This window comes from Prunus persica, chromosome G8 (assembly GCF_000346465.2).
Source record: "Prunus persica cultivar Lovell chromosome G8, Prunus_persica_NCBIv2, whole genome shotgun sequence".
Lineage (NCBI taxonomy): Eukaryota > Viridiplantae > Streptophyta > Magnoliopsida > Rosales > Rosaceae > Prunus > Prunus persica.
In genome coordinates, this window is record NC_034016.1 from 20,017,376 (window position 1) to 20,030,916 (window position 13,541).

Consider the following 13,541-nt stretch of genomic DNA (forward strand, 5'->3'; position numbering starts at 1 on the left):
ACCAGAAGTAAATCGAATTTTTCGGTGTGAAAATATAGGAGAAAGAAAGAAAATCTTTGACATGCTAAATATAGGGGAAGGTTTTAACGGGTCATTTTAGAGGCTGTAATGAATGGTTTTGTTAGATGCATATGAATTTTCCATGGTTTGTTGGCTATTTCCTTGGTTGCAAATTGCATGGGAGAAAATGGATAGATCTAGACACAACTGATAGGGAACTAGAATTGATAAACTAAAATGAAACAGACAATGGATTTCTTCTGCTTTCATAACTGGTCAACTACATTTTGCTCTAGGTTTGTCTGTTGACCATTATTGTTATGTTATGATTATTAACTTTTTCTTTGAAATCACACTCTAGTTATGAATGCAAGGGTAAATTTTGGCGGTTTAGAACGCCTTCTAGATTGGTTAAAATCACTTTCTGACCATCAAAAGTACTTATGCGAAAAACATGAAAGTCAAAGTGCTTATTCAGTACAAACACATGAATTTTTAATAAATAATTTTTTTAATGTTCTTTGAATGAGGGCACTTCTTCAAAAAGCAATTATGAGCAGAAACGCTCTCTACCAAACGGATATGCTTTGTGTTTCTCCAGTCAAGATCATGAAGCATCATTGATGTGAACCAAAATTGCCATATTTACGGCTAATTATGCAGTCATTGCTTAATTTAGGTAAAAGTTAAACACCCCTTGTTCCTTTGGTTCATCATTGTTGGCCTTACTTAGCAGTGAAAATTGGTCTACTTCAATACCTTAACACTGACATTTCTGATGTCCCATTGCAAGTTACCATCATTGTAAATAGAGTAAATAACATCTAGCGTGCGGTAAAAACTCAGGCTGGATTTGAGCGAATTTGGATTGATCTGACACAACCCGAGTTGCACCTCTAGTTTTTACTTGACAGAATCATCAGTAACTCAATTGGTTTAAGATTCTTACAGCTTTGTTAGCCAGAGATCCAGGTTAAACTTGTAATTTCTTTCTCTCTCTGTTTTTGAGGACTGATTTATACAATTGAGGCAAGTGGTAAAGAAAATGAAACTGTATTTAGTAGCAAATCAAACAATGCTTACAGAAAACCAATGGAATTATATATATATATATATATATTTTTTGGTATATTAAAATACACATACAACTTGTAATGAACAAGCATTTAGATGTATCAAGCTTTCACATTGTCCATTCCAACAGAGTCCTGAAACATTAGAAACACAAAACTTAATTAGAACCCAATTATGCAAATTTGAACCAAAAGTGGAAATATTGTATGAACATGAGAAAAACTTACCAAGAACTTATGATTCTCTTGGAGCAGTGGAGAGAAGTTTGTGCAGAATTTACCAATGTCAGAATTCAAATCAGGTGTTTCACCACCTAATATGTCCATAAATTTCTTCCTATCTGGTGCAAGCTTAATTCCAACCTGCATTTCGACCGGAGAGAATCAGAACAATTTCATTTCCTTTTTCTCAGTGGATGATCATGAAACCAAAAGTAGAAGCATATATTATCTAAGAAAAACCAGTGTGCTTCAAATCAGATGCTAGATGGTCTTCCTAAATGGAGAAATTGGTCAAATCACATTTGGATTGCATCAAGAAAAGATTTTCCTTTCTTTTGTTTGTTGCTGAGGCAAAATAGCATGCATATTCTACTTTGATCTGCCTCAATGCCTAAACTAAAACCCATCAAGTACAATCTTTTAAAAGGCTAGAAGAAGAGGCTATGGCATTGTGCAGATAAACATCAGCAAATGAGAGTTCTTACACTAAAACTTGAGCTAGCTAGCCAGTTATGCCATTTTTTCAAGGTCTTGCCGTAGGCCTCGGAACAAGCCTTGGACATTGGCCAGTCTGGATTATCATGCAGATTCCGGAACAGCTCCACCAAGTAGTCCATGGCCCTACGGAGACATGAGAATTCTCAAAAACATAAGGATTGGCTTGCTGATAAAAAACATCCAACATGAACATGACATACCTTGTTAGCCAGAGTAGAGCATTTGTGCAACTGGATGAGGATTTTGCATTTTTGGCTTCAATCTCAACCTGGACTAGACTGTACAAGAGGTTGAATTCTGACGGGTTCGACGAATACTTAGAATCCAATCTCTGCAATGTGGGGAAGAACATGGAAAAATATTTCTAACATTAAAAAACTGGAACATGTTGCTTCTTACAAAATTCACATTGTTTTCTCCATAAATTTTTTTAAAAAGCACCTTACCGATATGTTGTTACCAATATCAGATTTCACAGGCGCAAAGGCAGCTCCAAACTTATCTGCCATAACATAAACAGGTCCTCATGCATGTGCATTGAAGAATCAATTGAATGAAGAAAAAAATTGTTTTCTCAACATGAAAATGCATCGAGTTCAATCTGTTTTAGGGTAAGAATCAAAAAAATTTCGTACCTAAAACGGGCAGCAAGTGTTTGCATACATCCAAGAAAGGCTTGGTGAGCATCTCTCCCGTTTCGGATTTAACATGGTTCGTCCCTTCCAAAGCAGAAGTGAAAACAGTTCCTGATCCTGCCATTCTTGTGTTCAATTTTCTGCATAAACATCATAAGTCATACTTGGCAACTAATCAGGCAATCAATATATATTGGTGTTCCCTTCATAATTCGATGCGTGCAAGTTAAGAACTAGCCAAATTTTTAAATCATGCAATACCATGATTGATGCATAACTTCAATTTTTTTAAAAATTAGTAGAGAAGAAATTTGAATTAAAAAATGTCACCCTATGTGTAGGGATTAAAAAAAATGCTCTACCATTAAAGCTATAAGCCTCACCGTCCAACGAAACTGGAGATGGACAAGGATGATAAGAAAAAAAACAGAACAAGAAAAACGTAAAATGGTAATGGACACAAACCTTGAAAACAACAGACAAACGTCGTGAAGATCCGAAAATCAGTTATGTGAATTCTAAGTGTTGTTGATTTAAAGATGATGTGGCCGTTATTTCTTTTCCCGGTACATTGTGGTGTTAAAACGGTTATCGTAGGCCATCAAGGGGGGGAAAAACAGTTGTCGTCGTGAGATCTACGACATGTCAACATAAACAGGTAAATTATGTTAACTTAAGCAAAGCAAATGGAAATTGTGAGATGGGTTCTCTTAATTTCTAATTGTAAAGTTGATAATTTGCATTGACATCCTAATTTTTTTTAAGACAGGCAATTGAGAGAGGAGACTTACATAAATATTCATTGGGTGTTTGAGAGTTTCGAACCTCTGTCTGCATGGATAGAGGATGTGGGCAGATATAGAATAATTTAACCAACTAAGCTATATCCAACTGACATCCCATATTTTCAAGTCCACTTGAGTGACGGAAATCAAAAAATTGAATTTTTACGTGCATTAAATATTAGGGTTTGGTAATGCCACCACCTAACGGACACACCAAAAAATTTCTCAATGTCTAAATTGATATCGGAACCCAACTCAACTAAGCCCACTATACCTATGACCAGATGATGGGCTGGATCCTTTTGCTTTCTTTTTGGATTCTTAAAATTTGTTATATTCCCAATTAAAATTAATTTCAGTAAAATTGGGTAATTGATTCAAGGCAACTTCTCTCTCTCCAAGTACATATTTCCCAAGAGAGCAACCCAAACTCCCATAATGTGCTATAAAGTTCTCTTTGGTATTTTTATTTTTATTTGTTCTCTTGGAGACATGAAACGAAAGCAAAAACTGCAGCACACAAACCTGGAGAAATCCAACACCAAATTGGGCTATGAATTCGACCACACAAAGATGAGAGAGAGGCTGAGACAAAGTTCGATTTTCTAACAAGAAAATAGTAACCAGACCAAACTGGCCCACTACTTCCACATCAGAAAAAAGACAGACAGAGAGAGATTGAGAATATCCCTAATTAGGACCAGGAAGATCCTTACATATCTATTAAATAACTAAATCTGAGAGAGCCAGCCAACACAGATAGAGAAGAAGAAGAGAAGGCCAGGCACGTTTTTTTCTTTTCTTTTTTTGGGTTGAACACGTTTTTTTTTTAAATTGAAACCAAAGCAAAGTTTATTTATTTATTTATTTTTTCCAAGCTTGCCTTGACCTGACGGACCTGACAGACTCACAGACAGCCCAAACGTGTTAGGCTGCAGCTCAGAATCTGAGAAGGTAGCGCTTTACCCCTCATATTTTATTATTATTGTTCTTATCTTATAATTTCCTAATTTCTTTTTTAAATTACAAAAAAATATTTCCAAAAACAATAAAATTAAAACAAAAACAAAAAACAACTCTAATTATCTCCCCAAACTCATTTCCCTTCTTCTGCCCCCCTTATTATTTTCTCTCTCTCTGCAGTTTCTTTTCCTCCGCCAATTTCCCTATTTTCTGTCTATATTTTAAAATCGATTTGTCTCTTTCTGTGTCCGATCCCAATACAAAAACCTCTCCTTGATCCTCATTTGATTTGGTACTTTTACTTTAAAAAAAAAAAAAAAAGTTTGGAGAATGATTCGAGGGCTTCAGGGTCAATGTAGGTCAATGTTCTTGTAATTGAGGTTTCAATTCGCTGTCTGCAATCAAGGATTTCGGATTTGGGGCGTTTTGGATATGTAGTTGGAGAAAGGGGGTTCTTGATTTTCGGAAAAAGTTACCCTCAATTTTGACGATTTTGTAATTATTGTAGAAAAAGTCGGATTTTTCCAATTGGATTTTCTGAGATTCGGTATTTATCCTGTCTGATGCTAATTTAATGCTTAGATTGTGATCGTGTGGTTCTTAGGCCGAGTTATTGGGGAAAAGTTAAGGTTTTGATCTGCGGAGAGGTGTCAATTGGGAAATTTTCGAGATTTGGGGGTTTATTGTTTGGTGGGTTTGGGGTTATGCACACAATAAAGGCTGAAATTAGCACAAATCCTTGTAAAATAGCCATTTTGAGCTCTTGGGTTGAGCTGTATTGAAGATTGTTGCATCATGGAGCATGTGATTGCTGGGAAGTTTAAGTTGGGGAGGAAGATTGGGAGTGGCTCTTTTGGGGAACTCTATTTAGGTATGGTAATCAGTGTTCTTCTGTAAAATCATTCTGGTTTTTTATTTATTTAGGTATTTTTCTAATGAAATTCATGTCGTGGTGTCAGGTGTAAATGTGCAAACTGGAGAGGAGGTGGCTGTTAAGCTGGTATGTGATTAACGTTTAAATAGTAGAGTCTGTTCTGATGTTTAGTTTGTGGGTAAATATTTTCTAAGCGTTCTTAAGTTTTCTAACATATTATTCAATGTGATACCTGACGGGATATTGAAGTTAATTTCATGTTTCATCAAGTCATTTTTCCGTTCAAGAGGTTCAGAACACACTGGTGTCACTAGAGTAGATCAAAGAATAAATCAAATACTCTCTCTTTTGAATCTTTGTGAATAAGAGTAAGAATGGTACATTAGATTTTCTAGTTGACAAACTCTATTCGAGTTACAACTGAAGCTTCATGTTATATATCTTCCGTTTCATTTATTATCAATGAAAAGAGACACAAAGCCATATCTTTTTTTAAATCTCTCTTTATTATGGTTATGGATGCATTTCGAGCTCATGAACTTCCATTCTATTACAACCTTGTTATATTCCCTCATTGGAATTTGTCTGCATTCAACTCATTAGTCTACAATCATTTTGCATTTGATGGGATAGTTTATTTTCCAAATTTCAGGAACCTGGGAAGACCAAGCATCCCCAGCTTCACTATGAGTCAAAATTGTATATGCTTCTTCAAGGAGGAAGTAACTCTCTCTCTCTCTCTCTCTCTCTCTCTCTCTCTCTCTCTCTCTCTCTCTCCCAACAGATATATTTACATATAGTAATTGATCAACTGTTGTCATTTTGTGATGAAGCGGGCATACCCCACCTCAAGTGGTTTGGAGTTGAGGGTGACTACAACATCATGGTTATTGATCTTCTTGGACCAAGTTTGGAAGATTTGTTCAACTACTGTAATAGGAAGTTCACATTGAAAACAGTGTTGATGCTTGCAGATCAATTAGTAAGTACTAGTACTTATACTTCCCCAAATATGGTCTAAAATGGCCAGGATAATAATTTTTTCCTTCAATTTCATCTTTTCAGATTAACAGAGTTGAATACATGCACTCAAGAGGTTTTCTTCACCGTGATATAAAGCCTGACAACTTTTTAATGGGCCTAGGGCGTAAAGCCAATCAGGTATCTTTTTCTTGTGTAATTGTGGTTAGTGCAAGCAAATTATAGCAATTCATGCATTTTTTTTAAACATTTATTGTTGAAAAACATGCTATTGGGGATATCCTATGGTATTAGAAGTGGGATTTCAAATCTTTCATTGAGAAACACTCCATTATCACTTTTTTCTCTGGAAATGTAATATATCTGCCATTACTTGTCACAGGTATATGCTATTGATTTTGGTCTAGCAAAGAAGTATAGGGATCTTCAGACTCATAGGCACATACCATACAGGTGAATTATAATTATTTTGTAGAGTTACAACTTATGATAAATTTGCTTTTGGGTTGTGTACAGTTGTACTTGTCTTGTGGTTCAAGAATCTACTTACAGATATACTTTTTATTGCCTAGGTATTGCCTCAACTGGGGAAAAGAAGGGGGGAGGGGGAGGGATTTGGATTCTAGGAATTGCTTATGATTTGTCTTGTTTGAAGAAGAAACCATTGGCTTATGTTTTGTCTTATTTTAAGAAGAAAGCATCGGCTTATCATATGTCTTGTTTGAAGAAGAATGCACTGGAAACTATAACCTTTTGACCTAGTTGTAAAGAAAATAAATAAATTTTCTGAGCATGAACTATTTCTTTAAACAAAAGTATATATTTTTCATTATAAAAAAAGTAAAGAAGCTTTTAACAGTTCTAATACATATTCTACCTTGTCACCATTGTTTTTCTATTTACCTATAGTTAATAGAAAATCGTTGTTGACCTTTTTTTTTTTTTTTTTTTTTTTTTTTCAAGTCTTGTAAGTTTGATTCCTTTGTGCCAGCCTTGGTTTTTATTTGGTTGTTGTGAAAGTTCATTACCTTTTTTTTTCCATTTGTTAGGGAGAACAAGAACCTCACAGGCACTGCTCGATATGCAAGTGTTAACACTCACCTTGGAATTGGTGAGAGATATTATATGTTGTTATGTGTTGGTTTCTAACTTTTAATAGTAAATGTATAATAACGGATCCAACTTACTATGCTCCATTTCTAATTCTCATTGTGTTTTATTGCACGTACAGAGCAAAGCAGAAGAGATGATCTGGAATCTCTTGGTTATGTTCTAATGTATTTCCTAAGAGGAAGGTTAAAATAAAGTCCTTGTAGTTGTGTTCTTCATATTTTTTGGGCATTTGCTACCTGATGTTGGGTATGCAACATTGTATTTTATTCTATTTTTGACGCCTTTCCTTTTTCGTTTTTTCTTTTTTCTTTTCCTCCAATCAGCCTTCCCTGGCAAGGTTTAAAAGCTGGCACAAAAAAGCAAAAGTACGATAAAATCAGTGAAAAAAAAATGTCAACTCCTATAGAGGTAACAACTTCCTGCATGCATGCTTACTACTAGCAACTGCATATGTACCGCATAAATGAACCTGATGTGTGTTGTATTATGTTTTTACTGTGGTGTTCATCATTGTAGAAGATAACTCTATATATACGTGTATGTGTGTGTCTGTTGGTATTGGGCGGGACTGGACTGAGATTTGAATTGGGCAGATGTAGATTGCTAGGGATGGCAAACCCAGTCCCTCCCCCTTTGCCATTGCTTGTACGATGAACAAAAATAAGTCTCAGCTAGGATGACCCACTTTCGCTGATTTTGATCAGCTGCTTGGCTGGCTCAATATTTGCGTTTGGACATGAACACGTTATAGAGGTTGTTTGAACCAAGCCTAGCCTGATAGTTCATGTCATCATGTTTGTTCATATGTATTCATGCACACGCGCACACACATACTCACCATGCTGCTATTAATGATCTTCATTCTGTGCTGGGAATTCTTGTTAGTTACAACATGGGTAATATAGCCACAGATATGTTTAACAGGTGCTGTGCAGATCACATCCATCTGAGTTTGTATCCTACTTTCATTATTGCCGATCATTGCGGTTTGAAGACAAGCCAGATTATTCTTATTTGAAGAGGCTTTTCCGAGACTTATTTATTCGAGAAGGTAATGGCCACAAATTTGGTTATCTTCTTATAGATTCCTAATTCTTTTGTTAGTTTTGTTAGAAGTCAAGCTTGCTGAGTGTTTTACCTTTTTTTTTTCCCCTTTGGGGTTAGGATGCTAATATTATGATTACTTGCAGGTTATCAATTTGACTATGTATTTGACTGGACTGTATTGAAGTACCCTCAGATTGGTGGCAGCTCTAGAGGATGGGTTAGTGTTTGGAAATTTTATGTTCAAATTTTGACCTCATAAGAACATTACTTATTTAGTTCATTTCTGTGTTTTAAGCATGCCAATGGAAAAGCAGGTTTAAGTGCCGGGCCATCTATGGAAAGAACAGAAAGAGTCTCAGGTGTTTCTCTCTCTCTTGAAAAAATATATTTGAATTAAATGCCGATAAGGATTATTGACCCTTGCTGATTTCATAAATAAGTTTTGGGCTAGGAGCCAGTTACTCCCTTATTTTTGAAGATTTATTTAGTATCTGAGAACTTGGTCCTCTTTAAAATTTTTTAGCCTTTCTTCAGCTCATTATTTAACTTTAAACTACAATTTTACTCTCAGCATTTTCCTTTTTGGTTTCCCACAATTATTAAACCCTTATGCAATTGTTTTATCCAGTAGGGAAAGAGATTCGAGAAAGATTCTCAGGTGCAGTTGAAGCATTTTCAAGGAGAAATACTTCAGGTTCTAGTCCACGTCAGGATCATTTGAAACACAGGTCTTTTGAGGATGCACCTTCATCCAAAGATGTGGTAAAGTTTTGATATCTGACAAAATATTTTGTATTGTTAATTATTTTCTTGTTTCTTTGGGCCCGCACAGTTTGTGAGTGCTTGTTCTACATGAAGTTAATCTTGTGGATTTGTTCTCTCTCTGAAATTGGGTGTAGAGAAGTCACCAAGTAAAAGAATTTCAAGCACCCAATTGGAAATTTTACTAATTTCAAGTCTAAACTTAAAAGTTGCTATTCTTTGTTTTGATAATTATAATCAGTGCACTTCTTTTGACCAATTTTCTATGGTCTTATAGTTACCTCCTTTCTATGTTATAAAATTTCAATGAAAGCAAAGTTGAATCCTGGCCAAGTTATTAAGTCTAAGCAATTGCAGTAGGGGGTCTCAACTCAATTTCCTTAGGGAAAACAAGACTAGAATTGGAAATTAGGGGTAAAGTCAAAGAAAGGAAGAGTTGCAAACTTTTAACGTTAGTACTTTGTTTATTGAAGCCATCTCCTTACTTATCCTCGTATTCAAGTTGAAGTGGTGCAATTGTTTCTCAATTGTTTATGGAAAAAATCCTTATGGAATGCTATTGCTGTATTTTCAGCACCATGATTCTGAAAGGGGACGCAGTTCCTCTCGATATGGCAGCACTTCAAGAAAAGCTATTATAAACAGTAAGCCAAGTTCCTCAGCTGGTGATCAAAGTCACAGTGATGGCCGCACAAGCCGATTAGTCTCAAGCAGTAGCCGCCCTTCTACCACACAGAGAGGTCATTTGGGGTATGAACCCAAGCGCTCTGCAGCTGCAAGAGGCACACGTGATGATCCTCTCCGGAGCTTTGAGCTCCTTTCAATCAGGAAGTAATGGAGAGTATTTCCTTATAGATATTTGCCAGTCATCTAATGGAAAAATCCTCGTACTATTTGATGAGTACTGAAAAAAGAAAAACAAAAAACCAAGACAAAACTCGCTTGCTTTGTACATGGGATATCACCTAAGCACTGCGTTTTCCGATCTTATTGCATGTCTAATGACAGCATTTCCAGGCTTTTCTTCCTCCCACTTTTTTCTCTCCCAAGAGTTTCCTTTCCGGCCATTGTAACTGTATTAGAAACATACATTTTTCTTAGCTGTAATAATTACTATTTCTTTATTATACACCCACTTTGAATTGAGACCAGTTTGTGTTGTTTGTAATGGTCATCTTTTCAAGAACTTCCTCACTAGTGCTAGCTTGAGCTTGGCCCGTTGGAAATTTTCAAACCCTTGCAGTCTTCTAAAATCCATCCACAAACTTTTCCACTTTGTGTTGGTAAATGGCAAATTAAAATTAAATGCACGGATGCGAGCTCATTGCAGGGACAATTTAGCGATTCTAGTTAAGTAATTAGCTAAGCTGAATTCTAGACAACTGTGATTTTCAAATGAACGTCTTTTCCAATTGGTTAAGAAATAAGATGCTTTGAAACTTGACCCGAAAAAAAATGCTTTGAAAAGAAAAAAAATAAGTTACATTCGCTAGATACAATACAAGAACTGACTAGTCTAGTAGTCCACTCAAATAAACTTTGATAGCAAATATCCCAAGTGTATTAGCTCTGCATTTTACGATACAAGGAGGAGCAATTCAAATCTATCGACATCAGCAAACATCCCAAGTGAAAAAAAATAAGTTACATTCGCTAGATACAATACAAGAACTGACTAGTCTAGTAGTCCACTCAAATAAACTTTGATAGCAAATATCCCAAGTGTATTAGCTCTGCATTTTTCGATACAAGGAGGAGCAATTCAAATCTATCGACATCAGAAAACATCCCAAGTGTACTAGCTTCATTGTATGTAGTGGCGCTGAAATGGATAATTGCGATAAGCAACAAAATATTTACAATGTGCAACCTAGCAAGAATTTAATATCAAACTCTGGGGAGAAAAAAAAAATCTCTGCTTTCTGATCTCTGACTCATGGATTTCGAAGAGCTGCCAATCTTTTCTCAAGTTCATCAGTGCCAGAACTGTAAGAAGTTGAAAGTTTGTTAGTTATAGCAAATAACCAAATTAAAAACAGAAAAGAAGAGGGGAAAGAAGAAAAGCATTAGAAGTTTAAAAGATCCACTGCAATGATAAATGCATATTACAAATGGCACATTAATTTGTTTGAGGTGCTCTTTCCACAAGAAATTTCTTGTTCTGCCAGCGTATATGTGGTCATGAGATACTTAAACGCAAAGTATGCCAAACCATCAATTACTTTGCAGAAAGACTATAACTTTTAAGTTGTACTGTAAAAATCTTCAGGCAGTTTAACTTATTACAATAACAAAGGGATTGGAGGTTGTACCTGCCAACACCCTCAGTGTTCTTCGCTGCAATTCTTCCTTTGGGAGCTGCTGACAGCTGTCAATAGATCATGTACAAAGCACATCAGTTTAAATGACTGGGAATAGTACAGTAGATGCTAACAAAAAATCAAAAAGGCATAATCAGTGATACCAACCTGTGAGGCGACATCAACGCCAATTTCATCCAGCACCTGTTCAAAACAATTTAACCAAAAAAAATTCTGTCAATTCCTGGTACCCAGACCAATAGTTAACGACATCTATAAAGAATGAGACTGAGAAACATCTATAAAGAATGAGACTGCTTCTCAGTCTCATATGAACACTTTCCACATCATTTAACACAACCCTTCTCAATCTTTCTTGTCTCATTACCAGATAAACCAAATAATCACAAGATGGCAAACAAACTTCAACTAACAACTTGTTCAGAAAGGTATACGGAACATCCTAGGTAACAATAGGAATTAATGTAATCTCGGAGGAATAGCATGCTTTCTTTTCCTGTTCTTGGGTATCGTCTATGAATATATTCATCTAAATGAAAAATTAGTATACAATGCAATTAGGACTTACCTGGTTTGTCAGCTCGTCAGTTTCCTCTTCTGCCTCATCATCATCCAAGGCATCATCTATTGCGTCGGACATCATTTCAGTCTGCATGTTCAAAGCTCTAAATTATGATCCACTTATGTAACCAAAAGCCGAGATTAACATAATTCTATGCCAATAATTCAAGGATAGAACCAATCTTACAGTCATATCCATCTGTGCAGATTGCTTCTGAAATTCGCGTATCACCTGTGCCTGCTTTGCAGGAGCCATTTGCTGCAATGTCGCACAAATTCAGTTACTAAAAAGAGCTTGAATTACTAGGAAGCAATATAATAAAGAACAATTCTCTAGGATTTTATTTACATTTCAAACTAAACACAACACTAGGCAGGGCTTCTCTTAAACTAAATCTCATCATCAGATGCAATCTTAATGTCTAATTTACAGTATGAAAACTACATGAAATATTTGTTTCATTGTTACAATCAAACCTTATTCATAGCTGCCATCGCCTTACTAGCACCTTTCATGCCAACAGCAACTGATGACTGAGCATGCATTGCCTGCATGATGGAATAGAATTTACTAAGAGCACAACTCACAAATGCGACATATAAAGTTGAATCAGAATATGATGATTTCACAGTCCACCTGCGTATGAGTTGCTATTCCTCTCATTTGAGCTCGACTTCCTTGTAAGTTAGATATCTGTTGCCTAAGCCTGACTAGCTGCCTGGCTAGTATTTTAGTTGCAGCCTGCAGAATGCAAAACAAAGGCCTGAGAGAATATAAATTGACTACTTCTGATAAGATTCAATTGCCACGGTCACTCAAGTATTCCTGGACAGATGAAAACAGTCAAATACAACACAGAAAATACCTCATTTCCTGTTTTTGCCGTTCTCTTTATCTCAGCAACAAGCTTTTTTTCCTGACATGATAGTAAAATATATTAAATGAAACTGTAGATAAAAATGCAAGAACAAAATGGGATCACCAACAGGAATCTCTTGACATACTTCTAATTGCAATGCTCCAATTTCCTTCTCTATTCCTGAAGCAAAATGGGGAAGAAAATAAATATATCAAATGAGCAAAATTAAAATCAAGGAAATGCCCCATTCATAGCATGATAAGATATACACATCAGGTGTAAAATTACAGGTCAGCTGGACAAATTAAGATATAATTTAAGCTTGAACAGTAACCCATCTAATCACAAATCTAATCCAGCCTATAATGTCTATTAAAGCAGTGCGATATCTGCCCAATGCCTCAATTAGTCCAAGAGGGTCATAAATCAGTTACCACAAAATGAATGATGAAAATGATCATTATAATCACAAACATTGAGAAATGAAAACCAAAAAACATATATATTTATATTACCTCTAGTAGCATTAGCCATTTCTCTCTTGCTCTCCCGAAGAGCCTCTGCGATAAAAATGCAAACCCATATAAACAAATTACGAAAATATAAATTATACCCATAATTCAGATCTAGTATGCAAATAAGAACGCTTGAATTTAAGTTTAATCGTACACAGGGAAGAGAAAAAAAAAGGCGGAAGATTAAGAAAGCACAAACCTTTGGCGGTGGGTTTCTTACTGAAGATGTTCATGGTACCAGTTAGATTGGTCGCAACGAAAGCAAAGCACACGGAGACTCGCGGAGATATCTTCTTCAAGCTGTGAAGCTTTGAGGGACAGAGAGACAGAG

General features: G+C 35.8%; 3 protein-coding genes across 4 annotated transcripts; 1 reads left to right on the forward strand and 2 right to left on the reverse strand.

The window, feature by feature from the left end:
* LOC18767032 (glycolipid transfer protein 1) lies at positions 974 to 2,572 on the reverse strand. The gene is made up of 6 exons (XM_007201790.2): positions 2,429 to 2,572; positions 2,240 to 2,295; positions 1,994 to 2,124; positions 1,781 to 1,916; positions 1,302 to 1,436; positions 974 to 1,208 (listed from the first exon to the last, which is right to left on the reverse strand). Exons 1-6 carry the CDS (start codon positions 2,550 to 2,552, stop codon positions 1,176 to 1,178), a joined length of 615 nt encoding a protein of 204 aa, XP_007201852.1. The 5' UTR covers positions 2,553 to 2,572; the 3' UTR covers positions 974 to 1,175.
* On the forward strand, positions 3,910 to 10,147 carry LOC18768069 (casein kinase 1-like protein 7). Of its 2 annotated transcripts, XM_007199771.2 has the most exons (15): positions 3,910 to 4,167; positions 4,781 to 5,047; positions 5,136 to 5,176; positions 5,703 to 5,772; positions 5,884 to 6,032; positions 6,116 to 6,211; positions 6,414 to 6,484; positions 7,081 to 7,142; positions 7,263 to 7,326; positions 7,468 to 7,552; positions 8,069 to 8,195; positions 8,335 to 8,408; positions 8,487 to 8,550; positions 8,820 to 8,953; positions 9,528 to 10,147. In XM_007199771.2, exons 2-15 carry the CDS (start codon positions 4,972 to 4,974, stop codon positions 9,786 to 9,788), a joined length of 1,374 nt encoding a protein of 457 aa, XP_007199833.1. In that variant the 5' UTR covers positions 3,910 to 4,167; positions 4,781 to 4,971; the 3' UTR covers positions 9,789 to 10,147. The 2 variants fall into 2 exon arrangements, with proteins under 2 accessions (XP_007199833.1, XP_007199832.1); XM_007199770.2 differs by lacking the exon at positions 3,910 to 4,167 and having other exon boundaries at positions 4,215 to 5,047; positions 8,823 to 8,953.
* On the reverse strand, positions 10,394 to 13,541 carry LOC18768393 (vacuolar protein sorting-associated protein 2 homolog 3). Its single transcript, XM_020569929.1, has 11 exons — positions 13,410 to 13,541; positions 13,211 to 13,255; positions 12,841 to 12,875; positions 12,702 to 12,752; positions 12,473 to 12,577; positions 12,313 to 12,384; positions 12,023 to 12,094; positions 11,843 to 11,923; positions 11,422 to 11,457; positions 11,266 to 11,321; positions 10,394 to 10,939 (listed from the first exon to the last, which is right to left on the reverse strand). Exons 1-11 carry the CDS (start codon positions 13,441 to 13,443, stop codon positions 10,888 to 10,890), a joined length of 639 nt encoding a protein of 212 aa, XP_020425518.1. The 5' UTR covers positions 13,444 to 13,541; the 3' UTR covers positions 10,394 to 10,887.

Bases quoted from the DNA above. Each gene is read 5' to 3' on its own strand.
- LOC18767032 (XM_007201790.2), bottom strand. From the start codon at position 2,552: ATGGCAGGATCAGGAACTGTTTTCACTTCTGCTTTGGAAGGGACGAAC. The intron at 2,296-2,428 runs GTACGAAATTTT...ATGTTATGGCAG, and splicing joins ACACTTGCTGCCCGTTTTAG to ATAAGTTTGGAGCTGCCTTT. The intron at 2,125-2,239 runs GTAAGGTGCTTT...CCCACATTGCAG, and splicing joins ATATTGGTAACAACATATCG to AGATTGGATTCTAAGTATTC.
- LOC18768069 (XM_007199771.2), top strand. From the start codon at position 4,972: ATGGAGCATGTGATTGCTGGGAAGTTTAAGTTGGGGAGGAAGATTGGG. The intron at 7,143-7,262 runs GTGAGAGATATT...TTGCACGTACAG, and splicing joins TAACACTCACCTTGGAATTG to AGCAAAGCAGAAGAGATGAT. The intron at 8,409-8,486 runs GTTAGTGTTTGG...CTGTGTTTTAAG, and splicing joins GTGGCAGCTCTAGAGGATGG to CATGCCAATGGAAAAGCAGG.
- LOC18768393 (XM_020569929.1), bottom strand. From the start codon at position 13,443: ATGAACATCTTCAGTAAGAAACCCACCGCCAAAG. The intron at 12,753-12,840 runs GTATGTCAAGAG...CTATCATGTCAG, and splicing joins TTGGAGCATTGCAATTAGAA to GAAAAAAAGCTTGTTGCTGA. The intron at 11,924-12,022 runs GTAAGATTGGTT...TTGAACATGCAG, and splicing joins CTGCACAGATGGATATGACT to ACTGAAATGATGTCCGACGC.